Source organism: Schistocerca americana, chromosome 8 (assembly GCF_021461395.2).
Source record: "Schistocerca americana isolate TAMUIC-IGC-003095 chromosome 8, iqSchAmer2.1, whole genome shotgun sequence".
NCBI classification, from domain to species: domain Eukaryota; kingdom Metazoa; phylum Arthropoda; class Insecta; order Orthoptera; family Acrididae; genus Schistocerca; species Schistocerca americana.
In genome coordinates this window covers 25,590,901-25,615,789 of record NC_060126.1, presented here as the reverse complement: position 1 = coordinate 25,615,789, position 24,889 = coordinate 25,590,901, and the positions used below count along the sequence as shown (strand labels likewise).

At 40.0% G+C, this 24,889-nt stretch overlaps 1 protein-coding gene across 1 annotated transcript in view; it reads right to left on the bottom strand.

Moving 5' to 3' along the window:
* Positions 1 to 483: 483 nt before the first annotated feature.
* Positions 484 to 24,889, bottom strand: part of LOC124544793 (transmembrane protein 248-like) — a 59,903-nt gene continuing 35,497 nt past the window's right edge. Inside the window, exons 5-6 of the mRNA XM_047123475.1 lie at positions 9,294 to 9,422; positions 484 to 1,124 (exon numbers count right to left, since the gene is read on the bottom strand). Of these exons, the coding sequence (XP_046979431.1) occupies positions 1,107 to 1,124; positions 9,294 to 9,422 (147 nt within the window). The 3' untranslated portion in view covers positions 484 to 1,106. The remainder of the gene's footprint in view (positions 1,125 to 9,293; positions 9,423 to 24,889) is intronic.

Genomic DNA, 24,889 nt, shown 5'->3' with positions numbered 1-24,889 from the left:
GCCAACATTCTATATCCCTCGCTAAATTTTACTGTTCCAGTTACAAAATAAAGCACTTGCACTTGTCTTACTCATGCTCCTGATGCCCTTATGTGAAATTCAGGTGCCATAAATATGGACATGTCTTCTCCTCTGGTCTAGTTACATATTTTATTTTTGTCGGCAGTTGTGGAATTTTACGTAGATGTGTAGAACAAGAAACGGAGGTATGATGGGCAATATGAGAGCTGTAAAGACAGGATTTTTACTGTTGGATCAATAATGTATGCTAGTACCAACTCTGAGCATCATATTCATATTTGCAGCAATTACGGAGATAATTAGTTTCCATGTCACAATTAGCTTGCATGTTGGATATTAATGTCAGCACTTGGAGAAAAAGTAAGGTGAAACTTCTACAGTGATTTCATAATTTTGCTGCTTTTATGTACAATTAAGTAACAGAATTTGTCGGAACACTTAGGGAAATGAATATTTGTCACACTATCTTAATATTGTATTTCATAATGGCACACATGATGAGTCACATATACACTGCACGGCTCTCCCCCTGCCGCGTAATAAATTCATGAAAACTTAAAAATGTAGCACAGAAATGAGGACATCCACTTAAGACAGTAATACTGTTCACACCAACACTGTATTCTTACAATGCTAAAGCTCTTACAGTCTGATTACAAAGGCCATTTCTGAACAATAAATCAGGATGATACAACACATGTATTTACACAAAAGTTGACAAGCAACTCCTCTTCAGTTCCATTAATTTTCACATAAATAGCTCTCAATAATACCATCACTATTCAAGTGTATCTAGTTCAACAACTTGTTGATTAAGGTTTCTAAACAAGAATAACTTTAAATACACTTCTCTCTATTGACAATTTCTTGTCCAAGTTAGGCCCATAAGAGGACATTTTAAACACAAAGAATAATTACTGCTAGCACATTGTTGACTTCTTACATTGTTGGTGCTTAATCTCCAAACTAGAGACAACAAAATGGCTGTGTAGACTAAGAACCTGTAGCACAAAGTCCTGAGACAAAAAAGTCCAAGTTACTGTCCAAAATTGATGAGAAATGACTTTTCATCTTGTGTTTATAGCTTACGGATCCAGCGGAACCTGGAATGTAAGAATTAAAATTTGCAATGACATTCACAAGAACCTTGTTATAAGTCTAAACCTTCAAATAGGAAAATATACACACTTTAGGTAATTGTATATTTACAAACACAATTTTGGTACATGCTGAGAAGAAGGTATGACACTACCTACACATATTAAATTGCAGTATGAAATCAACAAGCAAACGCTACCAACTACTACATACCCAAATATATATGATTAAGATTTTGAGCAACAATCTGATCTTTGTATGTACTAATGACTGCTTAACACTATTGTATAGGGATTTCTAAATTTATAATTGTGTGTCCTAACTGTTCCTTATCGTATCTAACATGGGCCCTCACAATTCCTTTTTATATCATGAACTTCCACATGCTCTTAGAATATCAACCCCACTGTAAATTCAAAGGAATACAGATCTAAATATGAGAAGTTCCAAACTTTTGAGGAAATAGTTTCCTGTGTTGTCCAGCAAAAATATTTGATTGATATACCTTCACATAATTTTTTAACAACAGCAACATAACATTTCACCTGTTTCAAATAAAAAATTATGACCAAGAAGCAGTTGGCGAATATGAGCTTTATACTATACTCTGTGTGAAAATCTTTGCTTCTCCTGTCTAGATGCAGATTTTCATCTGACATTTCATACCAAATAATTCAATAAACAATAATTGCACTCTATAAGAAACATGAAATCTAACCACATTATGTGTCTGACTAAATTAATGTTGGAAAACAGCTGTCAAGAATAGTGAATATTGTTAGGAGGGAGTATTATGGCTGTCACATGATCCATCCATCCAATCTGGGTTTGTTGTCAATCTCATAAATTTAGCTATTTGTCTAATTTAATTATTGCTCTGCTACTACTTGGTGTGCCATTAAGTACGTAGTTTTGTTGTTACATTTCACTATTTTGAAACTTCCTGGCAGATTAAAACTGTGTGCCCGACCGCAGGAGAGCTTCTGTAAAGTTGGGAAGGTAGGAGACGAGGTACTGGCAGAAGTAAAGCTGTGAGTACCGGGCGTGAGTCGTGCTTCGGTAGCTCAGTTGGTAGAGCACTTGCCCGCGAAAGGCAAAGGTCCCGAGTTCGTGTCTCGGTCGGGCACACAGTTTTAATCTGCCAGGAAGTTTCATATCAGCGCACACTCCGCTGCAGAGTGAAAAACTCATTCTGGAGACTTCACTATTTTGTTTGTTATTTATCTTACTTGGCAATGAAAGTAGCTACAAAATTAGCTGAAATGGAAATTAGGGTTTACAGTTCAGTTGATAAAGAAGTCATTACAGACAGCCCAAGTGCAGGATGGGGGAAAGAAGTTACCTACAATATGTGATCAAAAGTATCCGGACACCTGGCTGAAAATTACTTACAAGTTCATGGCACCCTCCATTGGTAATGCTGGAATTCAATATGGTGTTGGCCCACCCTTAGCCTTGATGACAGCTTCCACTCACATGCAGGCATACATTCAGTCAGGTGCCGGAAGGTTTCTTGGGGAATGGCAGCCCATTCTGCATGGAGCGCTGCACTGAGGAGAGGTAGCAATGTCAGTCGGTGAGGCCTGGCATGAAGTTGGCATTCCAAACTATCCCAAACGTGTTCTATAGGATTCAGGTCAGGACTCTGCGCAGGCCACTCCATTACAGGGATGTTATTGTTGTGTAACATTCCACCAGAGGCCGTACATTATGAACGGGTGCTCGATTGTGTTGAAAGATGCAATCACCCTCCCCGAATTGCTCTTCAACTGTGGTAAGCAAGAAGATGCTTAAAACATTAATGTAGGCCTGTGCAGTGATAGTGCCACGCAAAAAAACAAGGGGTGCAAGCCCCCTACATGAAAAACACGACTACGCTATAACACCGCCACCTCTGAATTTTACTGTTGGCACTACACACGATGGCAGATGACGTCCACAGGGCATTCGCCACACCCACACCCTGCCATCGGATCGCCACACTGTGTACCGTGATTCGTCACTCCACACAACGTTTTTCCACTGTTCAATCGTCCAATGCTTATGCTCCTTACACCAAGCGAGGTGTCATTTGGCATTTACTGGTGTGATGTGTGGCTTATGAGCAGCCACTCGACCATGAAATCCAAGTTTTCTCATCTCTCGCCTGACTGTCATAGTACTTGCAGTGGATCCTGATGTAGTTTGTAATTCCTGTGTGATGGTCTGGACAGATGTCTGCCTATTACACATTACGACCCTCTTCAACTGTTGGCGGTCTCTGTCAGTCAACAGACAAGGTCAGCCTGTACGCTTTTGTGTCGTACATGTCCCTTCACGTTTCCACTTCACTATTACATCAGAAACAGTGGACCTAAGGATGTTTAGGAGTCTTGTAATCTCAGGTACAGAAGTATGAAACAAGTGACACCCAATCACCTGACCACATTTAAAGTCCGTGAGTTCCGCGGAGTACCCCATTCTGTTCTCTCACAATGTCTAACGCCTACTGAGGTCGCTGATATGTAGTACCTGTCAGTAGGTGGCAGCACAATACACCTAATATGAAAAACGTATGTTGTTGGGTGCGTCCGGATACTTTTGACCACATAGTGTATGTCCTCAAAGGAACTGTCCCAGCATTTGCTTTAAGTGATTTAGAGAAACAATGGGAAACCTACAGTGGACAACATGACAATGATCTGAATCGCATTCCTCTGACTGAGTACAAGGTCTTACCACACTGTCACAACACATAGTATTTTAGCTGAAATCAAGTAAGTATGTCGATTAGCTAAGATTTCATGCTTAAGTGGTTGATGTTCTCACGAAATTCCTCAATCCCAGTTTACTTTTGTGACAATTTCTCAGGATAGAATTTCATTTGGGAAAAGAGTCAGAAGTGTTAACTTGGAGACCTACTTGTTTACATTATTTTTCCTTAAATTATCTAGGTGTAAGGAACAGTTTCCTAGATAAATGTGGTACAAATTTTGTTAAAATACAGTATAACCCCACATTTACATGCCTGGAATTAACGTTCCCATGCCATTTACGAACCTTTTTTATTGCTCCTATCAAATTTCTTACATGCACAATGTTAATTTGCACCTGATTTTGCATAAACAAATTTATAATTTTTCTGCGATTTGTACATTATAAAAACATATTCTTGGAGAAAAAAACTGACAGAAAATAATGCTGGTATAATATTGGCTGTCAAGTAGTGTTTACAAACATTAAATGATTAAGTTTCTTGACACCAGGGCACTTCACTCAGCAGATTTGAACCAATAAACATGTAAAAGCTGAACAATTCATGCCAATCCTCCTGCCGCTCTCAAGCTCTACTCAGTGTGGTAACTGGTGGGAGTAACTAGATTCGTTTGGATAAGGAACTTGTGATCAATCCCAAGCATTTCCAAACTGTCTTTCCTGTGCATACATAGTTTTGTCGTCGTCGTGATCATTGTGACACCTTTGTCGAACCATATTTAGTGTGTGTCATGATTTGGCCACTTGTACTGCTAGCTGACGTAATCACTCACTTTGTGTTGCTCAAATGTTTCTGGTTTAAACAGCACCTATTATGTATTTTTTCATGCTGAGCAAACCATGTTTCAAGAACTTATTCTCATTGTCAAGTGAAGTTTTTACGATTTCTGTTTTTTGTTTTATTGAAGTTACACAAACAAAGAATGTAAGTGATAGTTTGCATGTTTGGATTTCCACATAACTGAGGAGGCACAGTACACGATAACCTAAAAAGACTACTACAGTGCAAGATACGCAGAACACCGCACGCGCCAACACCACAGAAAATACTTATGTACATAATTGCACTTCACAAGAAAAAATTCTCAAAACATTGTGCTTAAAAAAAAAGGGGGGGGGGGGGGGAGGGGTAACTACTGCAGTGTTTCATTATTTAAATAATTAATGACAGCTGCAGGCTTTCCAAAAACACCGATTATGACATATGAAATTGAGTCAAATGTTGCTAATTCTCAGCCAGCCATCAGTTCCAGTTACATCAGCGGTTTTTGTTAGATAATAAACCTTTATTAGACAGTAAACAAATCCCTGACAAGGATTTTGATGCCTATTATGTACATATTGCTTCCCATGGTCCAGGGGTAGCGTCTTTGATTAATAATCGAAACGTCTTTGGTCCCAGGTTCAAATCCCGCTGCTGCTTAAATTTTAATTAAGAATCCGCATAGGCAGAAGACGACTTCCAGCATAAGAAGTCGCCCTCATTCTGCCAACAGCCTTGTCAAAGAGGGCAGAGGAGCGGACAAAGGTTCAGGGCACTCTCTTGTCCTAGGCGTGGAAAACTGCCAATAAAGGTAGAAGAATCAGCAATGATCAATGGCATAAGGATGCAGAAGACAATGGAAACCTATGCATTAAAGATGTGTAATGCATATCCACAGGACATGTGGCCAGTAACTGAAGAAGTATCACGATGATCTCTCCATTGGCAAAAGATTCCGGAATAGTCCCCCCACTCAGATCTCCGGGAGGGGACTTAGAAGGCAAAGGTGACCATGAGAGAGATAATGAATAACCAACGGAAGGATAGTGTTCCATGACTCGGAGCACGGAATGTCAGAAACATGAATGTGGTAGGGAAACTAGAAAATCTGAAAAGGGAAATGCAAAGGCTCAATCTAGATAGAGTAGGGGCCAGCAAAGTGAAATGGAAAGGAGATAATGATTTCTGGTCAGAGTCAGCAGAAAATAGTACAACAGGTGTAGGATTAGTTATGAATAGGAAGGTAGGGCAGAGTGTGTTACAGTGAACAGACCAGTGATAGGGTCATTCTTATCAGAATCGACAGCAAACCAACATCGACAATGATAGTTCAGGTATACATGCCGACGTTGCAAGCTGAAGATGAAGAGATAGAGAAAGTGTACGAGGATATAGAAAGGGTAATACAGTATGTGAAGGGGAATGAAAATCTAATAGTCATGGAGGACTGGAATGCAGTTGTAGGGGAAGGAGTAGAAGGAAAGGTTACAGGAGAGTATGGGCTAGGAACAAGGAATGAGTGAGGAGAAAGACTGATTGAGTTCTGTAACATGTTTCAGCTAGTGATAGTGAATACTCTGTTCTGGAATCACAAGAGGAGGTGACATACTTGTAAAAGGCCGGGTGACACGGGAAGACTTCAGTTAGATTACATCATAGTCAGACAGATTCTGAAATCAGATACTGGATTATAAGGCATACCCAGGAGCAGATATAGACTCAGACCACAATATAGTAGTGATGAAGAATAGGCTGAAGTTTAAGACATTAGTCAGGAAGAATCAATGCACAAAGAAGTGGGATACAGAAGTTCTCTAAGGCTATATATACAGCAATACAGAATAACTCAGTAGGCAGTAAAGTTGAAGAGCAATGGACAGCTCTAAAAAGGGCCATCACAGAAGCTGGGAAGCACAACATAGGTACAAAGAAGGTAACTGAAAAGAAACCATGGGTGACAGAAGAAATACTCCAGTTGATTGATGAAAGGAGGAAGTACAAAAATGTTCCAGGAAACTCAGGAATACAGAAATACAATACGCTGAGGAATGAAATAAATAGGAAATGCAGGGAAGTGAGGATGAAATGGCTGCAGGAAAAATGTGAAAACATCAAAAAAGAAATTATTGTCAGGACAGACTTAGCATACGAGAAAGTCAAAACAACCTTCTGTGACATTAAAAGCAAGGGTGATAACATTAAAAGTGCAATGGGAATTCCAATGTTAAATGCAGAGGAGAGAGTGGATAGGTGGAAAGAATACACTGAAAGCCTCTTGAGAGAGACTATTTGTCTGATGTTATAGAAGAAGAAACAGGAGTCTATTTAGAAGAGATAGGGGATCCAGTATTAGAATCAGAATTTAAGAGAGCTTTGGAGGACTTAACATCAAATAAGGCAGAAGAGATAGATAATATTCCACGAGAATTTCTAAAATCAGTGGGGGAACTGACAACAAAACGACTATTCGCGTTGGTGTGTAGGATGTACGAGTCTGTCGACATACCATCTGACTTTCTGAAAAACATCATCCACACAATTCCGAAGACGCGAGGAGCTGATAAGTGCAAGAATTATCACAGCATAATCAGTTTAACAGTTCATGCATCCAAGTTGCTTACAAGAATAATACACAGAAGAATGGAAAAGAAAACTGAGGAGGCTCTAGATGTCTATCAGTTTGGCTTTAGGAAAGATAAAGGCACGAGAGAGGCAATTCTCACGTTGTGGTTAATAATCGAAGCAAGACTAAAGAAAAATCAAGACATGTTCATACGATTTGTCAACCTGGAAAAAGCATTCAACAATGTAAATGGTGCAAGATGTTCGAAATTCTGAAAAAGTAGGGGTAAGCTATAAGGAAGATGGGTCATATAAAATAAAAAGGGTGTAAGCCAAGGATGTAGCCTTTCGCCCCTACTGTTCAATCTGTACATCAAGGAAGCAATGATGGAAATAAAAGAAAAGTTCAGAAGTGGAATTAAAATTCAAGGTGAAAGGGTATCAAGATACAATTTGCTGATGACATTGCTATCCTGAGTGAAAGTGAAGAAGAATTACATGAACTGCTGAATGGAATAAACAGTCTAATGAGTACAGAGTATGGATTGGGAGTAAATCAAAGAAACACAAAGGTAATGAGAAGTAGTAGAAATTACAACAGTGAGAAACTTAGTGTCACGAAGTAGATGAAGTTAAGGAATTCTGCTACCTATGCAGTAAAATAACCAATGACATACAGAGCAAGGAGGACATCAAAAGCAGACTAGCAATGGCAAAAAGGGCATTCCTGGCCAAGAGAAATCTACTAAAATCAAATATTGGCCTTAGTTTGAGCAATAAATTTCTGAAAATGTAATCTGGAGTACATCATTGTATGGTAGTGAAACATGGACTGTAGGAAAACCAGAACAGAAGAGAATCAAAGCATTTGAGAAGTGGTACTACAGTCGAATGTTGAAAATTAGGTGGACTGATAAGGTACGGAATGAGGTGGTTCTGAGCAGAATCGGAGAGGAAAGAAATATGTGGCAAACACTGATAAGGAGAAGGAACAGGATGATAGGACATCTGTTAAGACATGTGGGAATGGCTTCCATGGCACTAGAGGTAGCTGTTGAGGGCAAACATTGTAGAGGAAGACAAGACTGGAATACACCCACTAATAATTGAGGACATAGGTTCCAAGTGCTACTCTTGAGATGAAGAGGTTAGCACAGGAGAGGAATTCGTGGCGGGCTGTATCTAACCAGTCAGAAGACTGATAACAAAAAAGTACATATATCATACACAAAGAGCAAAAATTCAAGGGCTACTCTACAAGTAACTTTTACAGCTTAAAACATTATTTCACACATTTTACATTTTCCTGCAAAGTAAACCATTTTTATGAAGTCCCTTGAAAGCTGTGAAAGTGGGGTTTCACTGCACATAAAAACAACGATATATTATTTTTCAATGTAACACCAAAAACAGAGAAAATGCTGTTGAAAAATAGCACTGAACTTTTCAGAAATACATTTATTATAATACAGAATAAATTTTTACTGTCCCAGTTTCTCAGAATTCTGTTCAGTTTTTAAAATCAACTGAGTTGTATTTTTCCTCTTGCTGTTAATACTTCTGCTTGACTATTTGGTTATTTAATGTGCTTTTCTCCACAATACAGTGACTTCCAAACACCATAATGCATTTAAATTCTAGGATCAGTGTGAAATATACTGCTTAGTGTGCGTAAAGTCTCTCATAGTCCATTGGTTTGATTTTCTCTTATATTTGAGTTTTTTCCAGAACTATAATTTTCTATATTTCCTTTAATTTTGCTCTAATACCTGCTGTTAATTGAAAGAAAATGAGAGATGACATGCAGCTAGGATGAAAATACTACAGCAGAGAGAAAATATGAATAGCATAATCCTCTGGTGATGAGAGAGAGAGAGAGAGAGAGAGAGAGAGAGAGAGAGAGAGAGAGAGAGAATACACACAGTGCAAGGCATTGTTGTGCCAAACACAATTAAAAAAAAACAACACATTTTTACATCTAGAAAGAAACAAGAAGTTAGTAAATCAAATTATTCAAATACTGCACAAACTACAAAATTATGTTAAACATTTCACATGCTATAATTATTCTCATTAAACTGAGACATTTATTTACCTTTTCTATGATAATAGTCTTTTGCTTTGGCTTTCCTTTGATAATGGCATAGCATATCAGGGTCATGGCCATCACAAACAAGAAGTAACTCGTGTGTATCAAGTGGAGATTGATCAATGAACGATCACGCTGTAACAAATAGTAAAATAGCAGTCGGCAATAAAATCTGGACACTACCTTAAATATGAAAATTCTGAAATAAATTAAATTATTTTTGTCAGCATAAAAAATGAAGTATAATTGGGATATTGTCACTGAAGACAATTTCAAATAAGAGTATTACTAATTGTTTTAGTTGGTAACCAGAAGCTTCATATTATCTTAGAAGTTGAGAAGAAAAGCCTATATTTATAGCACTTTCAAATTTATAAAAAGCATTTGACAATGTTTATTGGATTACATGCTTTCAGATTCTGAAGGTTGCAATGGTATACAAAAGAAGAAAATGTTATCTACAATTTGTATAGAAACCAGAGTAGTGTTAAAACTCATGATTGCAAGCAGTTGTATGACTCCAAAATTTATCACACAACTGGTTTCAGTTGTTTTCAGACCATCTTCTGGTGTCTGCATACAACAGAAAACCAAAATAAGGCTAAAAGCGTCATCACAAAAGAAAATCTTAAATGTAGTAGTCAACATAGACAATTTACTGTGAATTTACACACCGAAATTTTAAGCAAATGTGGTACAAATAATAACCATTGTAAATCGTCATGGCCAAGCCAACCGCTCCATTTAACTCCAGAACAAAAGCAGATGCAGCATCTCTTACTTTCACATGCCATCCAATTAGCTCATATCGTGTAAGATGTGAGAATTCAAAAACACTGGTAACTGAGTAGGATCTGTTAACTGACAAACTGTACATATTGTTACTGGTTGCTGTTATACCACATAATGCAGTATAGGTGTTCACAAGAGTTGTCACCATATGCACAATAGCCTAAATCTCATATCTGTGCTGTGCCTGTTGATGCAATTGGGAGGTGGGGTTACACTAGCCATGGCCTGCACCTGAATAGGAGGGGGAAGGATAGATTAGTTGATCATCTTGCAGAAAATGTAAGGGGGGCCACATGCACACAAGACAAAATACCTGTGATTACTGGAGTCAGAAGGACGCATTTTTTAGGTTAGAGTCAGGTTACAGACAGAGAGTATTGAAACAGATTAAAACAGAACAGTGTCATAATGTCTGTAGCAATATCCAAAGAAATAAAATCTGTGTGTTTCATCAGAACATTAGAGGACTGAAAAATAAGATAGATGAGCTTTTTGCATGCCTAGAAAATGGAGTAAATTCTGAAGGTATAGATGTTTTGTGTCTCTCTGAACACCATGTAACTGCAGATGTTTTGTGTCTCTCTGAACACCATGTAACTGCAGGGATGGAGAAGTTAAATTTAAGGGATTACAGATCAGCATCTTATTCATGTAGAGTCAACATGGAAAAAGGAGGAGTTGCTACTTATATAAAAACTGGACACAAAGTGAAAAATATTGAAACAAATAGTTTTTGTGTAGCTCAGATCTTGAAGTATGTGCTTGTGAGTTGCTACTGCAATATATTTCTATACTAATTGTAACAATCTACAGATCTCCTCAAGGTGACTTTCAGCTATTCATGAAAAATCTTGAAGCATTATGCAGCTACGTGTCAGACAAGAAGAAGCAGTTAGTGGTTTGCGGTGATTTTAATGTATATTTCTTGAAAGATACGGATAGGAAAAATGAGCTAGAATCTTTGTTTGGTTGCTTCAATCTAGTATCTGTTGTAAATTTTCCAACTCGTGTGCAGCAGGATAGTCGGTCACTTATCAATAACATTTTCATAGGCAGTGCTCAGGCAGAAACAATTAATGTGTACTCAGTTGTTAATGGGTTATCCGATCCAGGGTGTATACGCGGACAAGGTAAAAAAGTTCCCCGATTTTCCCAGGATCTACCGGTTAAAAATACATTTTCTCAGCAGTGAAAATACATTTTCTCCTGGGTGAATACACACTTTTGCCGTGTTAAGTGAGAGTATACTTTCCCTTAGAACTGTAAAACTTATCCTTTTGAAGGATATGGTTTTATACAGCAACGTAGAATTTCCCGGCACTTTAAAAAATGATACTCAGGGGGAAAAAAAATTGCCATACGTACTAGAAGATGAAAACGTGCACCTGAAATGCAGCGAACAGTTGAAACTGGCCAACAGTGTGGAATAAATTGACTGCCTCAGCAGGAAAGCTTAATAAAAGCCAAATTTATTTATCAAACCGACAAAAATAACTTCATTGTTCTGCAAGGCGATTAACACTTGACTGTCAGAAAGGTGGAAATAAAATAAAATCTGAAACTAGTAACATATTTTAGCCTTCCGTAATTATGTGAATGTATTTTAATTCACTTAATAGCTCCCAGCCACAGAAATCAGTCTTGTTTTCATTTGACATGAGAGTAATAAACAACGAGGAAACAGAAAAATCACTAAATTTACCCCCCCCCCCCCCCCCCAACACACACACACACACACACACACACACACACACACACACACACACACACTATAACTCAGGTTGCTCTGCGGAAAAAAAAGGACTTTTAAAAAATAAGTTAATTTTGTAGCACACATCTTTCTGTAGAGTCTGATACATAAAACATATATCTTCGAGGAAATGTAAGACATGTTATTTGGTCTTAAGTGTGCAGTGCGGTGCCACCCATCTTCAAACAACATTGTCACACCGCATGTCACTGTATTTCGCTCTGTGGAACTCAAACGTGCATATTTTGTAATGGATGTCATCAAACTATTTCAGGACGGTGGAAATTAAAATGTCCTGTAGCATCTCTCCTGCTCCCAGTCGGCCGGTTAGACATCCTGCCCCTCTTTTTCTGTTGTTGTAAAAAAAGCCCTCGCAATTAATACCGGATAGCATTATTTGTAACCAGGAGAACAAGAACTCTTCAGAAAATCTGGACTCTTTATTGCCTATTAGCCAATAACTTGCTCTTCTGTGCGACATAAAATTAAATATAGGACACCTAAAACGAGCAAAGACAAGAGACAGGCAAGACAGTAAACATTTCTTCAATCCTTAGGTCCCAGCAATTTTTCTCTCTAATCTTGCTACAGTTTTACATGGCGTGCTTTCTTTTCTGCAAAAGAACTATTACCTTAGCGAAGTTCGTCAAACATTTTGCTACATGAAAAATAGAAATGATGATGTCTAATACTGAAAAAAGCTGTTATACAAATAGTACCCAAGACTTGAGTGGTTTCTCAATTACACCTATTTTATCACTGTGTGCTGGAGAAAACAAAATAGCCATTTCTAATGTTGCAGCAATTGTAATAGACACAAAATAAGCGAGACTGTTTTGGCAATAACGATCATTTTTATAATACGTCAGAATATAATTCACGAAACACCTATTTGGCCTACTACAGGCAAAAAGCTTTACGTTAGGAAATAGTTTCACATTTCATTCATATGCCCTAGTTTCTCACGCATGAGACCGAAAAGTAGTAGAAAGAAATTTTTATATAAATTTGGAATCTTCATTTTCTTCCATAATTTGTGTGATGTCCCTGTTTCTTCTCCTTCCTCGTTCTAACAAACAGTCTTGTGATCACTAATTCTGTAACTATTCCTACCACTGTCAAAACTCATTCTCCAGTTAACTTTACTAACACTGCCACAATCACAGTTTAGTTGTCCAGCAATTATTCTCCTGTTAGGCGTTATTAGTGTTCATACAATGCGTTTTCCGCGCTACTCCCAGAATGGAACTTAAGCGACTGCTAGCCCAGGACTACAACTGGCCCTGTGTAGTCTAGCGATCTGGCCAAAAAAATTCTGTCAAAATTTCACTTTCTTGGATACACCGAGAAGATAATACGTAATCTTTCTTGCCTGTAAGTAATTTATTTCCACTCTGGTAGTCTGAATCTATGGATTTCACTAGTAATTATAACAAGGCTGGACATTTGCAAACCGAATCAACCACATAAACAAGCAGCAGTTAGCATTCACTGGTTCAGCTTTATTCTGCTCAGCTCGTATAGCACCATCCCGTTTTGTCTGCAGGAAAGTTTATTTCTAGATGTGACGAGGATTCCCCTGGCAGAGACATCATGTAAACTATGCACGCTTTCAAAAATCAACTTCTATTGTTTTCAAAAAGCAGCAGGGATGTGTTTCAAAATCATATAATAATTTATAGACCGATGGGTGCAGGATGCTAGCTGCTTTGTGAAACAAGGTTTTTCCCCCCCCTAAAGAATATGAATTTGCCCCCTCCCCCCAAAATTGCCGCCCGGTTCAGATACCCCGGTTTGCCCCCACTCCCCACTAGATCCGGGCCTGCAGCACACCCGTGAATCTGGCAGCTTGGGCGTGCCAGTAAAATTTTTCCGTGTACCATGTGGCTGGTTGCTGCTACTGCTGGTTACACAGCCAACAGCCACATTTTTGTAGCCAGAAGTGGGAGAAGGTACTACTCTTACGCAACTCAACTACTTGTGCGCATGAGCCCGCTCGTAACTGATTAAATGAGTCTAATGTAAACAGTTTGTGACGTCACTCTCATCGAAGGCAATTTGTTGTTATGAGGCATTGCATAGTCTTCCAAAAGCCATTGACACATTTTGCTGCTAGCAGACACTTGTACGAGCACTGTGTTATTTTATCTGGTGCATTTCCTTTGCAATTTAGGTTTAATTTTTTTTTCTATTGTTCATATTTTAATGCTGCAGTATTATTCTGCAGTAGCAGGATACAGAAATATCTTTTGTCAGAGTATTGGTTCTTACCAGTCAAAATTACAAAAATTTAACTGAAAACTAAAACAACGAAAAACTCCCGGGACTCTAAAAAATTCCCAGGTTTTTCCCGGTTGTCCCAGGTCATATACACCCTGTGATCATGACGCACAGTTAATGGAAATAACACATATAGCACCTTACAGGATTCAGGCAGGTTCATACAAGGCAGGGAGGCTTACTAATGCAAACAGGATAGAGAGCTTTATAAAGTGCAGCCTAGAAGAGGTAGAATGGGATGAAGTATATACAGAAAATGATGCTGATGCCAAATTCAATTTATTCCGCCGTAAATTTGTCTCAATATTTGAGAGTTGCTTTCCTGAAACGTTATCCAAAAACGCCATTACAAAGTCAAGTAATCCATGGATTACTAACGGAATTTAGATATCGTGTAAGAGGAAGAGGGAAATATTTGGACAGGCTAGAATAAGTCAGGATCCTACGTTACTTGCTTACTACAAAAGATAATGTAATATTTTAAGGAAAGTCATTAATAAGTCAAGAAGCTTATGTGTTCTGACAGAAATTAATAATGCAGATAATAAGATTAAAACTATATGGAATATTGTAAAACAGGAGACGGGGCAGCCCGTCAGTGCACAGCACACCATAGCAATAATGCTAAATGGTGATGTTGTGAGTGATAATTCACAAGTTGCAAGTATTTTTAACAATCACTTTCTGAATGTAGCAGCAAAATGAGGGTTAAAGGGTTCAGTTGAAGAAGCAAAAAAGATGTTAAAAATGTCATTCCCAGGACTTTAGGCCTTTAGAAATAGCACCAACATCCCCCACTGAAATTAAGAGAATTATAAATATACTAAAAAACAAGAGCTCATGTGGTGTTGAGGGAGTCTCTAACAGAATTCTGAAGTGTTGTTCTAATTTAATAAGTGGAGTCCTTAGCGATATATGTAATGCTTCACTGGCACAGGGAATTTTCCCATCATAAGAAAGGGGGCGAGCGTGACTTAAATAATTATAGACCAATCTCATTGCTGACTTCATTTTCTAAAATATTTGAAAAAAGTTATGTATTCAAGAGTAGTCTCACATTTAAGTGAAAATAATTTACTTAGCATGTCACAGTTCAGATTCCGGAAGGGTTACTTGACTGAGAATGCTATCTACACATTTACCCATCAAATAGTACAAGCTCTAAATAACAAATTATCGCCAGTTGCTTTTTTGTGATCTCTCCAAGGCATTTGACTGCGTGGATCATGTCACATTATTAGAAAAACTCAGGTTTTATGAAATTGAAGGCTATACACACAGCTGGTTTGAATCATACTTAATGAACAGAAAGCAAAAAGTTGTGCTGAATAGCACAAATAATGTTGGGAGGGTGGTAAATTCTAGTGAATGGGGAGTTATCACAAAGGGAGTCCCAAAGGGTTCAATTTTAGGTCCTCTGCTGTTTCTTATTCATATGAATGACCTCTCACTTAACTTTCAGCAAGCAGAACTAGTACTTTTTGCAGATGACATGAGTGTTATAATAAATCCCATTCCAGAAAAAGTAGTTGAAGATATTTTTAAGGATGTCTCAAGGAATTAAGTGATTCTCAGAAAATGGACTCTCCCTTAATTTTGGAAAAACTCACTATATCCAGTTCTGTACACCAAATAGAGTCATACGGACAATTGATGTAGCATATGAACAGGGCTCAGTTAACAGGGTAGATTTCTCCAAATTTTTGGGTGTTGACATTAATGACAATTTGAACTGGAAGAAGCATATTACTGAGTTTCTCAAACAACTAAGTTCAGCTTCTTTCGCTCTTCATTTAATCGCTAGTCTTGGTAATAAACAGATCAGCCTCCAAACGTACTTTGCATATTTCCACTCAATAATGTCTTATGAAATAGTTTTCTGGGGTAACTTACCATTTAGACAAAGTATTGATTGCACAAAAGAGATCAGTGAGAATAATTAGTGGTGTTCACCCAAGAAGGTCATATAGGCATCTTTTCAAGGAGTTAAAATACCTAACTGCACCATCAGAGTACATATATTCGTTAATGAAATTCATTACAAATAATCCATCTCAATTCGCGAAGAACAGTGATGTTCATACGTACAACACTAGAGGGACAAATGACCTTGCCTATCCGTTATTGAAGATGTCAGTTGTTCAAAAAGGAGTACATTATTCAGCAACAAAAATCTTTGATCATTTGCACAACAACATAAAGTGTTTGGCAGGTAGCAGATCAAGTTTTAAATCTAGCTTAAAATCATTTCTTTTGGACAACTACTTCTACTCCATGGACAAATTTCTGTTTCAGAAATGGTAGAGAGAGAGAGAGAGAGAGAGAGAGAGAGAGAGAGAGAGAGAGAGAGAGAGAGAGAGAGAGGGGGGGGATAAGAATCATACCCCTAAATGTAGTTGCATGTGTAGAACTAAAAATTTCAGTAATATTAATATTAGCACTATTCATGTGTGTGTATATATCTTGTAATCTGACTTGTTCCACATCATATTGATAAAATAATCTATGGAACATGACATAACTAAAACTAAACTAAGCCTTCTTCATTTATATATAGAGACTTCGAATACAATTTATGGTTTACTTCATATGGTGTTCTTTCTCTAAGTATAGGGCTAATCTTTTTAATATTTGGTAGTTTCTAATCTCATAGAATATTGCATTTTGTTGTTCCTCTTGTAACTGTGAATAATAGAGGAAGTACCAGGCCTGTACAGTCATATAGTGGTTTATAATCGTTATACATGCATTTTGTCCTCTCTAATTTTGACACTGTAATTTTATGGTAGCTACTTATGAGCACTATGAATTGGGTCTAATGTTTTGTGCACATATATATATATAATGATGCAATCTACTCACCAAGTGGTGGCAGAACACACACATTAAAGAAGGTTGTAATTCGCCAAGCTTTCAGGGCCAGCGGCTCCTCCTTCAGCCAGAAGGGGTGAAGGGGGCAGGAAGGCGGGTGATGGAAAAGGACTGGGGAGGTTTAGGAAAAGGGGTAGATTTCAGAAGTCACCCAGAACTGCGGGTCGGGGGAAACTTACCACACGGGATGAGAAGGAAAGACTTAAGAAGGGTTTGGCCAAACTGAAAGACTTTATTAGAAGGAAAGACCGAAGGTGGCTTAGGCCGCAAGGACAGACAGAATCAGCGTTTCCTTCTCATCCTGTGCGGTAAGTGCCCCCTGACCCACAGTTCTGGGTGACTTTCCCACAATCTATGCCTTTTCCTAGACTTCTCCAGTCCTTTTCTACCACCCCTCTTCCTTACTCTTTAACCCCTCTCCCTGAAGAAGGAGCCCTTGGCTCCAAAAGCTTGAACAATTACAACCTTCATTTACGTGTTTGTTCTGCCACCACTTGGAGAGTACAATTTTTATCCATTCAATTAAATTATTTTGTAAAAATTGATTGTTTACATTGTTTGTATATAATGATGATACGTAAGATAACAGTACAATAACAGCTGATGGGCCAGCCGAAAAGCAGCAAATCACTCACTGATTAGATGCTGGACAACAATAACTGATAACCACCTGGATCTGCTTCTGATGTACAGAATCGAGTGCTACCACACACAAACCTCTTGTTATCATATCACAGAGCATAAGTCTGATGCAGTAACACAATCATTCAGTGCTGAAAATGTGGAAAATGTCATTTGGAGTGGCAAGTTATGGCGCACATTGGTACACACTAATGGTAACATACAACCAACCTAGAAACCTCACAATGCCACATGTCCTTCGATATATCGTGCAAGCCACACAGGAAGAGCAGCTGTGACAATGCCTATAATGTCACAGGGATAAGAGAACACTTATTATACATTCACTCAATTGGAATCCATTCAACAAGAGACCATTCGTGAACATAGTCCTTTTCTATGTAATTGTGATTCTCCAAACATTAAAATGTTAAAACAACATTAAAATTAACAGTCACTGTACACATGAGTACAATATACTATATATTGATTATCATCAGCATTGTATTTATTTTGAGGATTGGATGTTGGATTTGTACACTTAACTTTCAGCAGTAACTGCAGCACTTCAGGGAATGAAGTTCAATTGGAAGAGGTTGTGAGTGTGCTGAAATAGTAAGGCGGGTAAGATTGAATAATAGAAAATCTTAGTTTCCGGTCAGAATTTACTTTGCTATCCCAGATCACAGATAAGAACCAGCAGAACACTGCAAGCTGTGTGCATTCATGGGTTTTCACCATTTCCTAAGAGCTGTAAACCATTGCATTTTTAAAATACTGTTATAAGTGGCATGAAATGGGGGAAGAGGTGCCTGTAATTGAGAAGCAAGCACAACTTGGTTGCAGCCTATCACCCATATTATACAATCTGTATATTGAACAAACAATAAAAGAAATAAAGGAGGAATAGAGAAATTCGAAAATTTGTAGATATATTTAGTGGAACTACTATAGAGATTTAGTTGTACATGAAGGAAATTTGTTGGGAGAAAACTGGGAAACTATGCATGTCTACAAAGGAAACTGAATAGTGAACATTTATATAGTTATATAGTCCTTACCCAATTATTGCTTAAGTGTATGGGACCTACGGTATTTCCGGTCAGCCTAACAGGACACTGAATACATACAAGGGAAGGTGCTTGATTAGCAGAAGAGTTCCACTAAAATGTTGAGAAACTTGATTGGCAATCACTTGAAGCAAAAAATGTACATCCTCTGAAAACCTGTTTATAAAACTTTTAGAACTGACCCTCACAGCAGAAACTATGAATATTCCTTAGCCTCCTACACATCTATCCCTTAGCAATTGAGCAGATAAAATGACGTGAATAACAGTTCGCACAGAGGCCTACAAACGATGTGCTTTGTGACTGTACCTCATAGATGGAGCCACCACCTATAAACTGAGAGGGGAAAACACACACTTCTATTTAACAGTTCACATTTGGTAAGACATCAACTGTTAGAATTGGAGAAACCAATAGACACCTATACTCTCAGATTCACTGTGGAGTGTGCAGCAGAGTGTATGTTGCACTGTTCCAGTCACAGAAGGAGCAGTGAATACAAAAGTGTACAGTAATATAAAAGCACTGGAAATGATATAATTAACTGAATTATAAATGTGTGAGAAAAAAACTAACACATTTCTGATGTAACAGAATCTGTCTCTCATTTGTGTTATTGCTCTCTTTTTTGAGATGCATGCAAGTGCAGCAGGAGCAAGGAAGCTACTTTGTAATCAGGAACTTTGTGTAACATCATTAAATTGGTTGAATTTGAGGTACTCTAAGTGTATCAAACTCACTGGAATACAGCAAAGTAATGTCATTAACAACTGTCAATATTTTGATAGGTGATCACAGTCATTTTCAAGGCTCAAACAAAATGAGAGATTGCTGTGTGCAGTAACTTAAACCCTCAGTTGCTATGTCAAACAGGAAACAAAAGATTATGTGTGCAGAAAGATAATCACTGTAAAACAACTAACACCATCACACAAAGTTACATTTTATCAGCTGTGAAATAGTAATTCACAATAGGTGAGCAATTAATGCTAACTCCTTCCATATGTAGTTTTACCAGGGAGCGAGCAGGATTCCAGGCAGAATTTAAGCTAAGGACACTTGCTAGTTTAATTACAACAGCATCCTTAAAGTAAACTATCCTAATAACTAGAAGAACGTGCCAGAATCTGTGTGTTATGTTCCAGAGGATGACTAGTACAATGGAAATGTTCAGCAACTGCAGATCTGCTACACTGTTGCAGGCGTGTGTGACACGTATGTTCTATCCACTGGCAAATCCATGGTTCCGATGGTCTGACTGACAAGACATGGCACAAATGCACAGGATATAATCAAAATCTGCCTCACACAAAGCATGATTATCCTTTACAATCACTACCTGGGCCTTAGTCTTACATTTTGGTCCTGTTGGAAATACCACCTGCAATCCAAGTAGTGGCAGAACGTGTGCACGCACACAGGCGCACGCGACACCGACACACACACACACACACACACACACACACACACACACACACACACACACACACAGGGAGGTAGGTAGGTTTACCTTATGCAAGCTTTAGGAGCCAGTGGGTCCTTCTTCTAGCAGAAGAGTTGAAGGGGAAGGAAGAGAGGTGAAGGAAAAGGACTGGAGAGGCTTAGACAAAGGACTACAGTTTGGAAAACTCACCCAGAACCCTGGTTCAGGGGAGACATACTGCATCAGATGAGAAGGAAAGACTGATTGTTGGGGACTGTATCAGACGAGATTTAAAAACCTGAGAGCTTAAAGATGGCAGACAGGGTAATATGGAAGACAGAGATTATTGCTTAAATATCGTGCATGAATTAATAAGAGTCAAAAGCTAAGTGCACTGTACGTAACAGAGGTGGGAGGGGGGGGGGGGGGGGCAGTGAAAAATAGACAGGTAAGACAGTGAAAGATGTAGGAAACTAAAATGGTGGGAAGAAAAGAGAAGTTACTACGAAGAAATGCTGAGGCAGAAGAAATTAACATAAATTAAGGCCAGGTGTGTGGCTAGAACCAAGGGCACGTTGTGGCACTAGTTCCCAACTGCGGCGTTCTGAGAAACTGGTATCTGGGAGAAGAATCCAGATGGCATGTGTGGTGAAACAGGCACCGAGGTCATGACTGCCATGTTGTAGAGCATGCTCTGCAACAGGATATTGTGTGTTGCCTGTATACACTCTCTGCCTATGCCTGTTCATTCTGACTGATAACTGGGTGGTAGTCGTGCTGATGTAAAAGGCTGAACAGTGATTATGTAACTGTTGGGTCAGACACTATGGTCCTTCTGCACTCTGTTGGTTGATTTAAAAGAGGGAGGTGGGGAGGGGAGGGGGGGGGGGGGGTATAAAACTGTGAGGTCATCGGTCCCTTGTTCCATACAGCACAATAACAGGAGAAAGGAAGAACCAGAAGAACGACAGAAGGATAACCAACACTACTACGGACAAAACAGGAAAAGAAAACCACACAGAGAATCAAGAAACAGGTAGAAGTGGTAAAAACAAGAGAGCAGATGACTGCAGCTGGCCGAACACGAGAATAAAAAGGAAATGCGACACATTAAAAATCCACCCTAGAAGCATTAGAGTGCAGAACAAAGGGATAAAGGACGTGCACTAAAACTTATATAGAATGATAAAACCCACAGTCACGTATAAAATGTAAAGCTAAATTAGCGATGAGGCATTGTCAGCTAACATTAATGGCAACGAGTCCGGTAACTGAAGACTGCGTTGCAGGGCAGCCAAAGGAGGACAGCACACCAAGATATGGCCCACTGTCAGCCGGGCGCCACACTGACACTAAGGTGGGTCATCACGGCGCAGGAAGTAGCCATGTGCCACCCAAGGATGGCCAATGCAGAGCCGACAGAGAACCACAGAGTCCCTGCAAGAGGCCTGCATGGAGGACTGCCACACATTCGTAGTCTCCTTAAGGTCACGCAGTTTGTTGTGCATGCTGAGGTTATGCCATTTCGTCTCCCAAAGCCGCAAAACCTTGCGGTATACAACTGAATGCAGGTCAGTTGAAGAGAAGCCGATCTCCATAAGCAGTTTCCGCATAGCCCGTTTGCAAGTTCGTTGCCTGGGATTCTGGCGTAAACTGGGGTCCAGACAAACACTACTCAACGACTGGACCATTCCAAGGCATAGATGGACTCCTGGATGGTTGCTACCAAAGGATGACTAGGGTAGCACTGGTCAATAGCTTCTAGGCTGCTCAAGGAGTCAGTACACAGCAGAAACAACTCCCCAGGGTGTGAATGGATGTGTCTAGAGAGCACGAGATATAGCCAATAGCTCGGCCGTGAAAACATTGCAGCCATCAGGCAAGGAATGCTGTTCAATATGTCCCCCGTGGCCACACACAAAGCTGACGTAAGCATCAGCCATCGAGCTGTCTGTGTAAACCACTTTGTGGCCTCGGTACATGTCAAGAATCTAGAGGAAGTGGCAACGGATAGCCTTGGGGTTAACTGAGTCCTTACGGCCATGTGAAAGGTCCTGGCAAAGCCGCAGCTTGGGTGTTCACCATGGAGGTGTACGTGAATGGACCTCAAGTATAGGTGGTAAAGGTAAGGACTCAAGTTCGGAAAGAAGAGATTGGACACGAACTGCAATTGGAAGCCCTGACCTGGGCCGCCGATGTGGGAGATGAACTGCCGTGGGTGGGACAAGGATTCAGATGTGCAGGAGAAATATGAACGTGTTCAACACAACTGGCCAGCAATTGTGCACACCTAACCTGCAATGGAGGGACTCCAGCCTCTGCAAGGACGCTGGTCACCGGACTCATCCTAAAAGCTCCTGTCACTATGCAAAAACACCACAGTGGTGCACTGGGTCGAGTAAATGCAATGCTGAGAACACCGCAGAACCATAAACCAGACTCCCATAGTCAAGGCAGGACTGAACAAGGGCTCTGTAGGGCTGCAGCAGCATAGAGCGATCTGCACCCCAGTTGGTGTTGCTCAGGCAGTGGAGGGCATTGAGATGCTGCCAGCACGTCTGCTTAAGCTGACAAAGGTGAGGAAGCCAAGTCAATCGGGCATCGAAAACCAGTCCTAAGAATCAATATGTCTCCACTACAGTGGACGGATCATCATTAAGATAAAGTTCTGGTACTGGATGTACCATATGACGCTGACAGAAGTGTGTAACACACGACTTTGCAGCTGATAACTGGAAACTGTGGGCTAGAGCCCATGACTGCGCTTGGGGGTGGCTCCCTGTAGGCACCGCTCAGCAACACCAGTACTGGTGGAGCAGTCATCTGCATACAAAGAAGGCGAGATGGATGGCCCTACTGATGCTGCTAGACCATTAATGGCCACTAAAAATAAGAGACACACTGAATACAGAGCACTGCAGGACCCCATTCTCCTGGATATGGTGGGAACTATGCGAGGCGCCAACTTGGACACGGAGAGTATGAAGTGACAGGAAATTTTGGATAAAAATCGAGAGTGGTCCTCGGAGACCCCACTCGTATAATTCGGCAAGGATATGATGTCACCATGTGGTGTCATACGCTTTTCGTAAATCAAGAAATACGGCAACCGGGTGTTGGCATCTGGGAAAGGCTGTTTGGCTGGCAGACTCTAGGGACAAGATTATCAGTGGCAGAGCGACCCTGGTGGAAGCCGCCCTGACATGGAGCCAGTACGCCACGTGACTCCAGGACACAACCCAACTGCCAACACACCGTATGTTAAAGCAGCTTACAAAGAACGTTGGTTAGGCTGATGGGTCATTAGCTATTCACATCACACAGGTTTTTACCGGGTTTGAGCACCGGAATGATGGTGCTCTCCCGTCATTGCGACAGAAAGACACCATCACACCAGATCTGGTTGAAGATGACAAGATGACATCACTTTTAGTCAAATGAGAGATGTTTAATCATCTGACTGTGAATCCGATCTGGCAATGTGCAAGGGCACTGAGGAGCTCCCACTCTGTAAATGGGGAGCTATAGGATTCACTGTGGCGCGTAGGACTTTCCCTTCCAGCCGCCGGTTGAGAGTGCGAAAGGCTGGGAGGGGGGGGGGGGGGGGAGGGGGGTAATTCTCCGGCACAGAGGCTCACTCAGACATAGTGCTCAGCAAAGTGCTCGGCAATCGTGTGCCTCGGTAGATAACATGCCATTTATGGCAACATCGGCAACATCTGTTGGGGTCTGGTACCCAAAAACATGTTTGATATTTGCCCAGACTTGGGAAGGTGATGAATGGCACCCAATGGTTGAGACTTATCTCTCCCAACACGCCTGCTTCCATCGTTTAATAAGTTGGTGAACACGAGCATGGAGCTGTTTAAAGGCTATGAGGTGCTCCAGGGAAGGGTGCCATTTATGCCATTGGGTTGTATGAATAAAAACGAGAACATTCTCCAGAGTTGATACTCAGAGCAAAAGAACATTCTCAAAGAAAGTTCTCGGTTTCGTATGAATAAACACTAGGAAGCATAATCTCTGACCCTGGAGTACTTTCTCTCTACCTCCCCTACTTACTGAGTAAGTTCTCAGCAAAGAGATTAAAATCCAAGATCTTTGGTTCTCACAAGGGGAGGGCGCCAATTGTGAAATTCAGATTCGATTCATACTGCGCATAATAAAAGCTCATGGCCAGAGGTGTAATGTGGCAAAGCACCAAGATGCACTTCTCAGCCGTTGTCGAGAAAATCTACAGTTAAAAGAAACCGTTGCGGTGAAATACTCTCTACGATTAATGATTTTCTACCGCGTCATAGCGCAGCGGTAAGCGCTGGGGTTCGTAATCCGAAAGTCGCCGGATCGAATCTCGCGCCATGCAATATTTTTTTATTATTAGTTTTTTGCAATTCAAATATATATATAAACTATTAATGAATTGCTTATGCATGTTGGTGAAGGCGGATCGCTCTCCAATTGTACCGCCTCCATTTTTCCGTTTGTTTAACAGGGTGTACCAAAGCTGTCCCGTCCGCACTGATTTTCGACGATGTTATAAGTTGCGCTAGGGACCGCATCTACCTTCTTTCGAAGTTAGCAGGCAACTACGCTGTTATGGGGCGGCTCATTTCGGCCCATTCAACATCTGTCCTTCAAGTTTAACGAGCGTGTAACGGAGTTTATATTTCATACCTGCCACAGCAAGTTTGTGTTCGTGCGGTCTCTATTCTAATTCGAACGTTTGACTTACGCTATATGTATTCGTTTCTACGTCTTCCGTTAACTATACGTGGTTAACATTATGAAGACAATT